We start from the raw sequence: 13,639 nt of genomic DNA, 5'->3' as shown, positions 1-13,639 counted from the left end.
CATTTCTCTGCATCAAAAGTGTAATAAACATGTTTTTGTATTATCCCCTTATACCTCATAATTTCATCACCCATTTTATCAGAACTTTTAGCTAAAGGAAAGCATTTTCTTCTTAGTTTCAAGGAAATGCAGGACAGTAGGTATTACTAGTCCCATGGTGAGAGGGAGAAACCAATATTGTACAACAATTTTGTCTCATTGCAACTTATCAGTTGCCATAATGAATCTATAGAAGGAAGTGAACATAGAACCATGTATGTTTAATCTAGTTTCGGGGTGGAGCTATGTTCTCAATTCCAGGTTGGTTACAGTCTTCTTCATTTCCAGATTTGGTGTGCCAAATCCTTCAGTCATTCAATCAAGTTGCCCAAAAAAGAGTACAGTGGTACCTCGGTTTACGAACTTAATCTGTTCTGGAAGTCAGTTCTTAAACCGAGGCGTTCTTAAACCGAGGCGTGCTTTCCCTAATGAGGCCTCCTGCTGCCGGTGCCCTTCCATCGTTCAGATTCCATTCTTAGACCAAGGTAAAGTTCTCAAACTGGGACACAATTTCCAGTTTTGCGGAGTTTGTAAACCAAATGGTTCTTAAACTGGACTGTTCATAAACCGAGGTACCACTGTATATTAACCAGGGGCCTCATGCTTGTTTCAATAATGTTACGTGTTCAACTAGATATAGCAATGTTGCTGTTCTGTAACTTATGGTTCTAGCATCTCTCCACTTACTATAAATACTATAAATACATCCAAATGTGGGTTCAGGCTCAACTCCCAACTGAAATAATTTGCAATTTCTCCATTAGTCCACATAAGAATAGCCTGGGGGGAAATTCCCAAATGCAAACCCAACCATTTGCATGCAATAATGTATACTGACTTTGAAAAAATTGTATCGTGCTTTATATTTTTATGAGGAAAATGTATAATCTTAAAACTATCCAGGGACATCTTAATTAACTGAAAATACTTGCTCACTTGACACTAGTTCTTTAATAATTATAAGTTTCTCCTTTAACACAGAACACATTTTCATTCTATAATGCCTCAATTCCCTGTAGTATTTTGCCATTTTAAATTACTCTGATATTGGCTAGCATTTTTACTGGAGAGAGCTTACACCCTTGTGTAGGTTAATGAACAAATATATTGAGCTCCCTAGTTACTCACTGTGCAAAAATAAATTTAAAATACTAAACTAGAGAGAGGATTACTTCAGTTACCAGTGTAAATGTTTGCTCTAATTTTTATGGTAAGGGAGGTATTTCCGACAAAGAAATGTTAAATATTAAATTAGTATATTTATCTGAGATGGATTGACCCAGAAACTGTTATACTTTCAGAAACATCCATGATAACCACGAAGCATACTGAGAATGAAGAAAACAATGTAAATCAGAGATAGCCCATGCACTCACCATGGAAACCAAGGTTTGTTTTTAAAACATTCCATAAGGAAATGCCCATGTTTTCATTCTAGTGCAGAGCAAAGGCTGCAGCATGTTAAAACACAAGTTATAAACTAGCTATACAGGACAAAAGTAAAAGGGTTTCTATTCTTATTTAATTTAAGAAGATTTCGACATAACTCTACCATAAACATCACTGTGATTTACATGCAATACCTATACATTTGCAGCACTGCTTGCCAATAGAGGCTTTCCTTGCCCCTTACATATATACATATCCTACCAAATTACATTCTCTTGACCAATTCCTAATGACATATTGCAATGCTTCCTGCTACATATGAAAAACTACAAGTATAGTTTTATAGCAGCAACGTTTAACTTTCATTGTGGAGGCCCTTTGCTGGTAAGTTTTGAAATAGCTTTTGTACTAAGTTTCCTATGACATTTTTTGTCTGAAACTGAACTTTGCTCCTAAAAGCTAGGCAAATGTGCACCTACTGTATTATAGTTTCAAGCAGTTTCTAGTCTCAACAAAATGCTTAGAACATTTAATATTCTAAGTGCAAAGTTTAAACAGATTGTTTGCATATTGCAAATATATCCTCTATCTGAGCCCTGTCATCAGCTCCTGGTAAAGGTAATGGTGGAAATGCAACACTCTCTATCTGTCCACTAACAAAAGGAAATGGTTAGCAGAATGGGGGAGAGAAGCCAGTTTTGCCAACTTCCCCTCCACCCCACAGCTTTTGCAACCATCATCACCCCATCTGCCCTGCAGGTTCCCCCATGCCCCTGGAACAGAACAGTATCATGGATCAGATGGTTCTACAAGAAGACTATAAGCTCTGGAGAGCCAGTGTGGTGTAGTGGTTAAGAGCGGGAGACTCATAATCTGGTGAACTGGGTTCGCATCTCCGCTCCTCCACATGCAGCTGCTGGGTGACCTTGGGCCAGTCACACTTCTTTGAAGTCTCTTAGCCCCACTCACCCCACAGAGTGTTTGTTGTGGGGGAGGATTATATGGAAAAATATTATAACAAGAAAATAATCGTAACAGGCTGACAAAAATATTCAGCAGTAGAGGTTACAACGTGGGATAATATAAGGTAATGAAAACAACTTAATAAAGTAAGATAACACAGTGGAAAAGATAGCAGTTAGGAAACCAAGGAAAGAGTGGGAGTAAAAGTTAAGGTTTATACGACTCAAATAAATTGGAGGAATAAGATGTTATCATCAATATACATATATATGTCTTATATTTATGTATTTTTTTCTTATTATCTTGTGTGTAACACAGTTTGTGTTGATGATATGAGAAAAGCAAAAAAATATATATATTTAAAAGAAGCTTGTAAGGAAGTTTATAAAAATTGAACTGAACCAGGTATTGAAACTAATTTGTAATAAAACTAAACCCTTAAAATAACACCATTTTCTTTTTCCCCTCAGACTAAAAATAAGGCTACAGCTTGGTCATATATATAAAATTGCACAGCAGTATCACACACACACACAGAGAGAGAGAGAGAGAGAGAGAGCACAGCATCAGATACACATCAAGCAAATGTTCTTTTTGGTAACAATGACTTGCACAGGCCACAGCTCATGTGTTATTATCTCTACAGTTTCATACCCTCTGCCATCCACGTGATTTGGCAGGGTGGGGGAGAAGTTTAGACTAATATTTTGAAAGTAATATATTGTTAAAAAGATGTTTATTAAAGGCTACTCACTGTTTCATATGCTGTTACAATTTTTTTCAAAACTTCTGGAATGATTCCTTGCAATTCCATAACGGGATACTGTTCGCTGAGATTCATCACAACCAAGGGTGTGTTATCAGATCTCACCAAGCGTGTAGATACTGCCAGAATGCATTGCATGAGGTTTGCTACAGGAGAGAGGCCACACAGCTCTTTGAATAAAACCACTGCATTCTGTTGAAAAGGAGGGAAGAAGTTATATTTCACTTATACACAATTTGAATCTCAATTATCTTTAGTTTAAGATATTTCAACCTTATTGTACAATCCTAATAGCTACCAAAATAAAACACCCCATAGCTGTAGCCATGTTCTGCAGAAACATCAACTTTCTGAAGTAATTAAGGTACCAACAAGGCTTGCAGTAGTTATCCAGAATTAAAATTAAGCAGATATGCTTTAGAATGCTTCTACATTCTAAAGTAATCCCACTTTTCAGCTGCAGTTGACAGTACTGTAATCATTTCTTCTCCCTGCAGAGAAACAGTCAACATTCCAGGTCATGCTCTTTACTTGAAAAACTTTTAGTCATCAATATTGTCATGCAAACTTTTTCTCTCGAGGAGTTAAGTGATCATGGGTCATTTTACATTACTCTTCAGATATATATTTTTCCAGTGCTGTATTATGATGTCTACGACGCAGGTCAACATCTGTTGATCCTGCCCAATGTTAGTGTATCTATTTCAATTCACTTTAGTCTTTGATTCATCCTTTAACAAGGTAAAACGAATCACAGGTAGGAAGCAGTATCCTAGAATAATTTAACATTAAATAAAATACCTAATATTAGTACTTGCTTAGTACCAAACTATGAGAACAGCAACCTACTTGACACGACAGTGCATGAAACAACATAGAAATACTGAGGATATGGAAGGTCTTGCCTCAGCAACAATTTAATATGGGGGCTTGTAAACATACACCTTAAGTTTATCCCCTTCTCTGACACTAGTTTATGCAGTGCCTTTACATCCCTTGATGACTGCAGAATCAAGTGATGGCTTGCATATATGAATGAGCCATTTTAGATCACACAACATAAACACAATGCTTTTTGATGCACTTAGCTCATACAATCAGCTGCAAGCCAACAAACACAACTATTTTCTGCGAAACAGGTATGCTGAACCCCAGGCTTGCAAGCCTCATCCAACCCACCAAGCCTTTTCTGGTAGCCTAGAAGTGCCACTGAACAAAGTTCCTCTCCTATTATTTATCCACTAACACTTAGCATATCAGAGCACTGGAAACCTGAGCACTGGGAGTATCAAAATAAGGCAGCAGCTTTCTGTTCTGACCTATATTCACCACAATCAACAGCGTATCCATTCTGCTGCAGTCTGGCTTCTACAAAGTATGTTATTATCTTGCTGCCGGCAATTTAACATAACTTGCATAACTATTTATGTATCTTAACATCCCTTTCAGTGTAAAGGAAATGTCAAAACACTGTAGAAAGGTCATTAATTACTTACTGTTCATAGAACTAAACAAGAACATTGAACAAAGACCAGTCACATTTGTTTACCATTCCTGACCACACATGAACATGCCAACTGCAGCAATTTCGGATTTCTTTTCTGGGAGTGCTTGGGAAACATCAGAGCAAAGTAGAATACTCCCTATGGTTCCCAGAGACTGCCAATCTGCTTAGTGGCAGTGGATAGAAAGGAAAGGCACTTCATTCAATGCTCACGAGGAAGGGACACCAGGGAGGTAGACGGCCTTCTTCCTGGCAGAGCGGCGGGGGAGGTTTCCCGCCCCACTTCCCCCTCCCTGCCAGAACACTACAGCTACAGAGGGAGCGTTTTTTTCTTCCCATCCTTCACATGGCACTAAAAAAGATGTCCACCTCAGGATGCTGCAGCATACCATTGCTCCATCAAGTCGAAAGCTGGGCTCCTTGGCACGCTTGAGCTCCTGAACCTCTTTACTATCTGACATGGGTAAAAAGGTGTTGTGAAGAAGGAATGGGGGCATTCTGCAAGCCATGTGTGAGGTGAGATGGCATATACTGTATGTGTACTGTGAGTATATGTGCCATGAGAAAGAAGGGGCAAAGGTGGGGTGGGGCATCAGAACCCACTAGTGATTTGATCATAGGCGCCATTGGGATGTAGCCCTCAGATTAGTCAGCATGTAATGCAGCCCTGAGATTAAAATTCTACTCTGGAACAGATTTTAATGAAGATCAGACTATATATTACCAAAATAAATAATGAGAGTCAGTGTGGTGTAGTAGTTAAGTGTTGAACTAGGAATGGGGAGACCCGGGTTCAAATCTAACTCAGCCATGAAGTTCACTGGGTGACCTTGGACTAGGTCTCTCTCTCTCTCTCTGCATCTGCCTAATTTACCTGCCTAATTTACCTCACATAGTTGCTGAGAGGATAAAACTTTACCTCACATAGTTGCCGAGAGGATAAAATGGGGAAGAGGGAGAAGTGCCATGCCACCTCAAGCTCCTTGGAGGAAAAGTGAGGTAGTTTGTGATTATAAGTTGCTTCAAACGGTTTTTTTAAAAATATTGTTGGACTGTTTTATCGTTGTAACTTGTCCTGGGACCTTAGGATGAAGGGCAGGTCAATAATACTACTAAAAATAAAAATACAGTGGTACCTCGGAAGTCGAATAAAATCCGTTCCGGAAGTCCGTTAGACTTCCAAAATGTTCAGAAATCAAGGCACGGCTTCCGATTGGCTGCTGGAAGCTCCTGCAGCCAATTGGAACCCTCGTAAGCCGCGTCGGACGTTCGGCTTCCAAAGAACGTTTGCAAACCGGAACACTCGCTTCCGGGTTTGCAATGTTTAGGAGCCAAAATGTTCGACTTACGAGGCGTTCGGGATCCAAGGAACAACTGTAAATAAATAAAACCAGTTAGCCAACCTTGCTATAAAACATATCTATAATCAGTCATCCTTCAGAAGAACAGTCAGATAACAGAAAATACTTTACAGCACAAAAACTGAATACACGTAGGGTGGCATCCGTGCCTGAGTACCTTATAGCCATCACTTGAGGGCACTGATAACTCTAATCCTTACTTTTAACTGTCTGCAAAGTCACCGAACCTCTGAGCACATTTACTATGCTTTACATTATTTATTATGGAAACATATAATTACACCAGTATATCAGTATGTAAAATGGTAATCTCATATAAATGGTAGTGAATAAAAGACGGTACCTGCATGTTCTCCCTCAAATCTGTGGCATCCCGTATGGGCTGGAGAGCATTCTTGAATACTTCGTCAATGGTTTTAATCCATAAAGTCCTCATACAGGCATATTCTCTGGATTTCTTGCTCTTCCTGACAGACAGGCCCCGTTTATGTGGCTTTCCACCACCCCTTCTATTAGTTATAGCAACGTGGACAAATAAGAAAGCATGTGCCAGAGCTTCTCCTGTTAAAGACTGAAGGGGGACATGGCGATAACCTGTCTGTAAACACTCAAAGGGAATTGTGTACTGCCCAATAAATTCATCCCCGATATAATCATCGTCCAGCACTACAAAGCGCACCATGGCGAGTTCAGGTAGATTAATCTGAAATTCAAAACTCTCATCAAAAATTGGGTTGTCCCCATTCTGGTGCACAGTTTTTGTCCTTTGCTCTGCACAGTCTGCAGGGATCCCATGGATTTCTACATAGACATAAGGGTCCACAACATCACCTTTGGCACCTGACCCTTTTGGTTTAGGAAAGTTCTGTCCGCTAATAATCTTAACATGAAGAAGCTGAGGTGAAACTCCAGGCACAGAGTCCTTCGTATTTGCACTGAAGTAAGAGACTTCTTCCCGCATGATAGCAGGTCGAAGAACATAGCCACAGTTACCGTTTTGACGAAACCAACCAATGTTGAGGTCCATCATTAATCCAGGTGTCTGAAAGTTCATTGCTACTATCTGACAGCCACACTTCCAAAAATCCTGTGGGTTCATATTACTAGAATCAATCCTCATAGGGCTAGGGAAAACCCTGGCGAGAAACCGTTTGTTGTAATTCACAAAGTCTCCAGGGTTTTCATTGGCATATTTGGTAGCAAGCACTTCATTGAAGGAGCAAACTTCCCAGTATTTTTGAAGCTGAAATGAAACCTGAAAATCTTTAAATTGAACCGACTTACACATGCTTACCAGTTCTGAAAGCTCTTTGCAGAGCTGAAACCGTTTTACTGTGATAATATTCTGTTGTTCCACACCCTCTTTTCCCATTCTCTGGGACATTTCTACGCCTTCGTCTTCATCTGTAACATCTCCCTCTAGCCCAGAACAATTAGGAGACAGCTTCTTGGCTTTAATTAGTATTTTCCCTCTAAGAGATTCAGGAGAAGGCAGATAAGATTCCTCTGTGTTTGGAGACTGTGTGTGGACCTTGTCTCCCAGTATTTTCTTTATATGCTGAACCATCACCTTCTGCTGCTTGAGACAACAATGGTTTTCTAAGCACACAATAAGAGGGTATTCCGAAGCAACGAATGCATATTTGTTTATAATGTCGATTACACTGCGGAAGACTATCTGCGAGGTCATGGTGTGCCCTGTGTAAATTACTGGTTCATTGTCAGGACCATCCCACACATCCAACTCGACACATCGACACCCCATTTTCAAAGCACGAATGTATCCTGTGATATCAGATGGGCCTCGGAACTGATCCTCTATCAAGTACGTGTTATGAGATGAGTTTATAAAATAATGAGACAGAGGGTGGTTCATGCCCTGGCACACTTTTTTGTGCTCTGGGTCAAATATATGGCATTCTGGAGAAGTAAGGTAATTTGTAAAACCGTCTATGGAAAGCCAGCCCTTTTCCTGGCCCTCTTTAGATGGCTCATATTTGTGAATAATATCCAGGCTTATCTCTTCGGTGACATGTGCAATACCCTGTTCTGCTTCTAAAAACATCATAAGGTCCTTTGTGTCCAGGAATTCTTTATTGCTAGAAAATTGAACTAACAAAAAATAGATCTCAGGGCGAGTGCAAAGCTCATGAAAGACTTCAATAAACTCTTCCTTTGTGATTTCTGTACCAGGTTTGTCTTTTGTTCTGTGTAGCTCTTTAAACTTCAATTCAATTTTACTAGTTTTTAAACCAGGATTTAAATTTTTTATAAACTGTACAGCTCTGCACATGGATATGCGCCCCAAATTATCAATATCTGTTTCTTTAAACATTTGTGAAACCCATGAAGTCCGCATTTTATCTTGACTACTTTCTAGCATATCTAGTGTGTGTTTTCCATACGATATCAGGTATCTCAGTCCAGTGACCCAAATATTTGCAACATCTGCAGAATTTGCAACGAGATCTAGAGACTCATAATTATCTCCATAAATAATAGAAAATGCGCAGTCTTCCGAAATCTGTTCCGAAATTCCATTGCTACGAAAAATGTCTGTATTTTTCCCTGTTCTCACTTCTTTGATTGATTTAACGTCAATCTTTGCTTTCTCAGAATCCTTCTTTGAAGGCTCCCAACGTAGAGACTGCATGTCCGCATCTAAAAGGAAGTACCGGTGGTAAATTCTAGAGTTGGAGCGAACCTTTCTGAGTTCTGAGCCTTCCACCATGGCGTTAATACAGTCACTTGCACTGCTGATCTTCTTTTCAGTTGGCATGCTGCTAAATGACACCGTCTTTTTCCGTTCCCTTTTTTGCTTCGTACCATCCTGAAAAGTAGAGGAAGGGAAAATTGGTAAAGTACTTGCCACATGTTACAAAAACAAAATATTCTTAAAAGATCTGTTGAGGACTAACATGTATGTCCACCAGTACTAACATCTATGCAGAATGAATTAGAAGCTACACTAAAAGGTAACAGATATGCAATTTACCCTTATGCTGCTGTGTCCAACTGAGCTCAGTATGACTTATTACCAAGTACGTAAGTGTACAAGGGATTGCATCCTTAGGTGTCAATGGTGTTTCGTGGCCACTTTTTCTGCATTTTTGCAGATTGTATATATTATTGCCTTTCTCTTTTTTACACTCACAGTCAGGAGACTTGCTTAAGACCAACAAACCACCCAAACTATGCCTCAACAGTACACATCCAAGGAATCCTGTACATTCTCTATAAACATGTAATGTGTTTGTGGGCATAGCTATATTTTAATATCTGTTGATATTCTAGGCCACAATTGTTAAAATTCTGGGCATTTGTATTAATATGTTATTACAAGTCCTGGAAAGAAGAGAAGCATATACTTCGTGTGTGGGTTGGGTACTGATTCCTCTGCAACGGGAGACAGAAGAATGGCCCCATGACAGGGGGAGAGGGCAAAGGATATGAGATGCCGAACTAAGGAGCAAACAGCAGAGTGATATGAAGCCTAGCAATGTCTTCCTAGCAACTAATGAAGGAGAAAGGAACCTGCGGCTACTTTTGCCATGGCCTCAAACACTCCCGTAGCCACTACTGTCTGCTAAGGAGTAAAGGGGTGCTTTAAATTGAGATCCTGCTCCTGGGCATGAACATGGAAATGGGTACAGCTTGAAAAACTGCCTAGAAAAGGTAGAATTCTAGCTTCGTTTACATTATAGCAGGTATAAGTAGGAGGCTAAGTTACACATTGCAGGGCTGCTGAACAGGGCTGAAAAAAGCAGTAGTTTTAAGTCAGAATTCAAAAGTCCTGCTGGCAAAAGACCCAGTGCAAAATCTAGGAGCATTAGCTTCTGCCAACTTCAACTGAAGATGCATAACAAAACTCTTGGCTGCACAGTGAAACTGACAAAAGTGGGGTGTGGGGTGAGCATAAGCTGCTTTGGGAACGGTTTCTTAAGGTAATGGGCCAAGCAAGTCTGGCTTGTCCTAGTCTTTGCATATTTAGTGTTTGGGATTAAATGGCCATCAACAATTAGTATCTACATGTCACCTTGCCTATTAGAAATGGACTAAGGTTGGCCTATTTATTTGGGGGGGGGGGTGGAATCAGGAAAGGCCTATAACTTAAAATGTCATTTTATTCTCCATGAAATCCTCTTCATAATTCTTTCCCCAGACTTTTCTTATTAACACACAGAAGTTGCAGCAAGCTTGGAGACTGAGAGGAAGACTAGGGAAAGAAGGGGTGTTTATGCATTCCGCCTCATGCTGTTTTTATTTGGTGGTGGGAAGAATGAAAAGATACCTAGTTCTCAAGGCTGCATACCTTTTTGAAGGAATGAGGGGAGATATACTTATATTGCCCATGGCAACACCTATCCATGTATGATGGGAGCAGTGGGAGTGTGGGTGGCAAGAAAAGATTGGGAAAGAACCATAACCGTATGCCACCCCCATACTCATGTCTGTATACCTGTACACATCAGATTTGATGGGTCTTAGTAACTTCACAACGTTATTGAAAATTAAAGCAACAGTATTGATATCTACACAAGTATTTCTGCAGCAAAATCAAGGACACAAAGCTGATAGGAAGCAGAGCTCAACAGTAAAACTCTGGAGAGGGGGTTGTGTTCCAGCGATCACGCCTAAAGCCAAAACTGTATATGGTCAAAACACATTGGGTACAATGGCAGGTGGGATTGCCAAAGTCTTTTTTTCCTGGATGTTTGCCCCCGCTTTAATTTTTTTTCAAAAAAATTTTGGCCAAGTTCATTGAATGTGCGTAAGTTGTGGGCTTACTGTAATGCTATTTGAGCACAATGGATGTGAATCACCAGGTTAAATTTCTGAAATTATCAAAATAATAAAGCAGAGCAAAGATTTGATAAAATACTCATGCTAAAGCAAAGCCTGTCACACTGATGGTCATAACATCTAACATACAAGGGCCTGTTTATACATTTATAGCTGCTACATAAAATTCACTTTAATATGTCTCCACATGGCAACTGTTACATGAGAAGGGAACACTTAACGATGGCAATAGATATGGGGAATTAGTGTTCAGTAGACATGCTGTAAGGTTGCAAGGAAATGGAAGGTGGCTAACCACCAAACATGCTAAGAAAAACTAATAGCATACAGAAATTGAAAGGCTAATGGCTCCATCTATAGAGCCCCATGTATTCTCCACAGTGTCCACCCAGCTCTGATATTCACATGGAGACATAGAATCATAGAATCATAGAGTTGGAAGAGACCACAAGGGCCATCGAGTCCAACCCCCTGCCAAGCAGGAAACACCATCAGAGCACTCCTGACATATGGCTGTCAAGCCTCTGCTTAAAGACCTCCAAAGAAGGAGACTCCACCACACTCCTTGGCAGCAAATTCCACTGTCGAACAGCTCTTACAGTCAGGAAGTTCATCCTAATGTTTAGGTGGAATCTTCTTTCTTGTAGTTTGGATCCATTGCTCCGTGTCCGCTTCTCTGGAGCAGCAGAAAACAATCTTTCTCCCTCCTCTATGTGACATCCTTTTATATATTTGAACATGGCTATCATATCACCCCTTAACCTCCTCTTCTCCAGGCTAAACATGCCCAGCTCCCTTAGTCGTTCCTCATAAGGCATCGTTTCCAGGCCTTTGACCATTTTGGTTGCCCTCCTCTGGACACGTTCCAGTTTGTCAGTGTCCTTCTTGAACTGTGGTGCCCAGAACTGGACACAGTACTCCAGGTGAGGTCTGACCAGAGCAGAATACAGTGGCACTATTACTTCCCATGATCTAGATGCTATCCTCCTATTGATGCAGCCCAGAATTGCATTGGCTTTTTTAGCTGCCGCGTCACACTGTTGGCTCATGTCAAGTTTGTGGTCAACCAAGACTCCTAGATCCTTTTCACATGTACTGCTCTCAAGCCAGGTGTCACCCATCTTGTATTTGTGCCTCTCTTTTTTTTGCCCAAGTGCAATACTTTACATTTCTCCCTGTTAAAATTCATCTTGTTTGTTTTGGCCCAGTTCTCTAATCTGTCAAGGTCGTTTTGAAGTGTGATCCTGTCCTCTGGGGTGTTAGCCACCCCTCCCAGTTTGGTGTCATCTGCAAATTTGATCAGGATGCCCTTCAGTCCATCATCCAAGTCGTTGATAAAGATGTTGAATAAAACCGGGCCCAAGACAGAACCCTGTGGCACCCCACTAGTCACTCTTCTCCAGGATGAAGAGGAACCATTGATGAGCACCCTTTGGGTTCGGTCAGTCAGCCAGTTACAAATCCACTGAATGGTAGCATAGTCAAGTCCGCATTTTACCAGCTTCTTTACAAGAATATCATGGGGCACCTTGTCAAATGCCTTGCTGAAATCAAGGTAGGCTACATCCACTGCATTCCCTTCATCTAACAGGCTTGTAATTCTGTCAAAAAACGAGATCAGGTTAGTCTGACATGACTTATTTTTCAGAAATCCATGCAGACTATTGGTGATCACAGTATTCCTTTCTAGGTGCTCACAGACTGTTTGCTTAATGATCTGCTCCAGAATCTTCCCTGGTATTGATGTCAGACTGACTGGGCGGTAATTATTTGGGTCCTCTCTTTTCCCCTTTTTGAAAATAGGGACAACATTTGCCCTCCTCCAGTCTGCCGGGACTTCGCCTGTTCTCCAGGAATTCTCAAAGATGACTGCCAGTGGTTCTGAGATCACATCTGCCAGTTCTTTTAATACTCTTGGGTGCAGTTCATCTGGCCCTGGAGACTTGAATACATCTAAACTAGCCAAGTATTCTTGTACTATCTCCTTAGTTATTCTGGGCTGTGTTTCCTCTGCTGAATCATTTGCTCCAAATTCTTCAGGTCGGGCATTGTTTTCTTTATCGGAGAAGACTGAGGCAAAGAAGGCATTGAGGAGTTCAGTCCTTTCTGTGTCCCCTGTTTGCATTTCACCATCTTCTCCTCTGAGTGACCCCACTGTTTCTTTGTTCTTCCTTTTGCTACGAACATACCCATAAAAGCCTTTTTTGTTGCTTTTAACTTCTCTAGCAAACCTGAGTTCATTCTGTGCTTTAGCTTTTCTGACTTTGTGTCTACACGTGCTGGCTATTTGTTTGAATTCCTCTTTGGTGGTTTCCCCCCTTTTCCATTTTTTGTACACATCCTTTTTTAATCTTAACTCAGTTAAAAGTTCTTTAGATAGCCACCCTGGCTTCTTTAGGCACCTTCCATGTTTCCATCTCATTGGTATTGCCTGAAGTTGTGCTTTTACTATCTCCCTCTTAACAAACTCCCAGCCATCATGAACTCCCTTTCCTTTTAGTATTACTGTCCATGGGATCTCACCCAGCACTTCCCTAAGTTTTATGAAGTCGGCTTTCTTAAAGTCAAGAAATTGAGTCCTAGTATGCTTGGCTGCTCCTTTCCGCTGTATAGTAAACTTCAGAAGAGCATGATCACTCGCGCCTAATGATCCTTTCACTTCTACCCCACTAACCAGGTCATCAACATTGGTTAGGACCAGATCTAAAATGGCTGTTCCTCTTGTTGCTTCTCCCACTTTCTGGACAATGAAGTTGTCTGCAAGGCCAGTGAGGAATCTGTTTGACCTTATGCTCTTGGCTGAATTTGACATCC

General features: G+C 40.7%; 1 protein-coding gene across 9 annotated transcripts in view; it reads right to left on the bottom strand.

The window, feature by feature from the left end:
* Positions 1 to 13,639, bottom strand: part of PLCL2 (phospholipase C like 2) — a 153,840-nt gene that overhangs the window by 15,865 nt on the left and 124,336 nt on the right. For all 9 annotated transcript variants that reach the window (XM_079947189.1, XM_079947181.1, XM_079947182.1 and 6 more), the window contains 2 exons: positions 6,366 to 8,852; positions 3,146 to 3,349 (listed from right to left, as the gene is read on the bottom strand). In XM_079947189.1, the coding sequence (XP_079803315.1) occupies positions 3,146 to 3,349; positions 6,366 to 8,852 (2,691 nt within the window). The remainder of the gene's footprint in view (positions 1 to 3,145; positions 3,350 to 6,365; positions 8,853 to 13,639) is intronic.

Source organism: Podarcis cretensis (assembly GCF_951804945.1).
Source record: "Podarcis cretensis genome assembly, chromosome: 12".
Classification (NCBI taxonomy): domain Eukaryota; kingdom Metazoa; phylum Chordata; class Lepidosauria; order Squamata; family Lacertidae; genus Podarcis; species Podarcis cretensis.
Note: the sequence above shows the minus strand (reverse complement) of the source record. Positions and strands in the feature narration are given on the sequence as shown.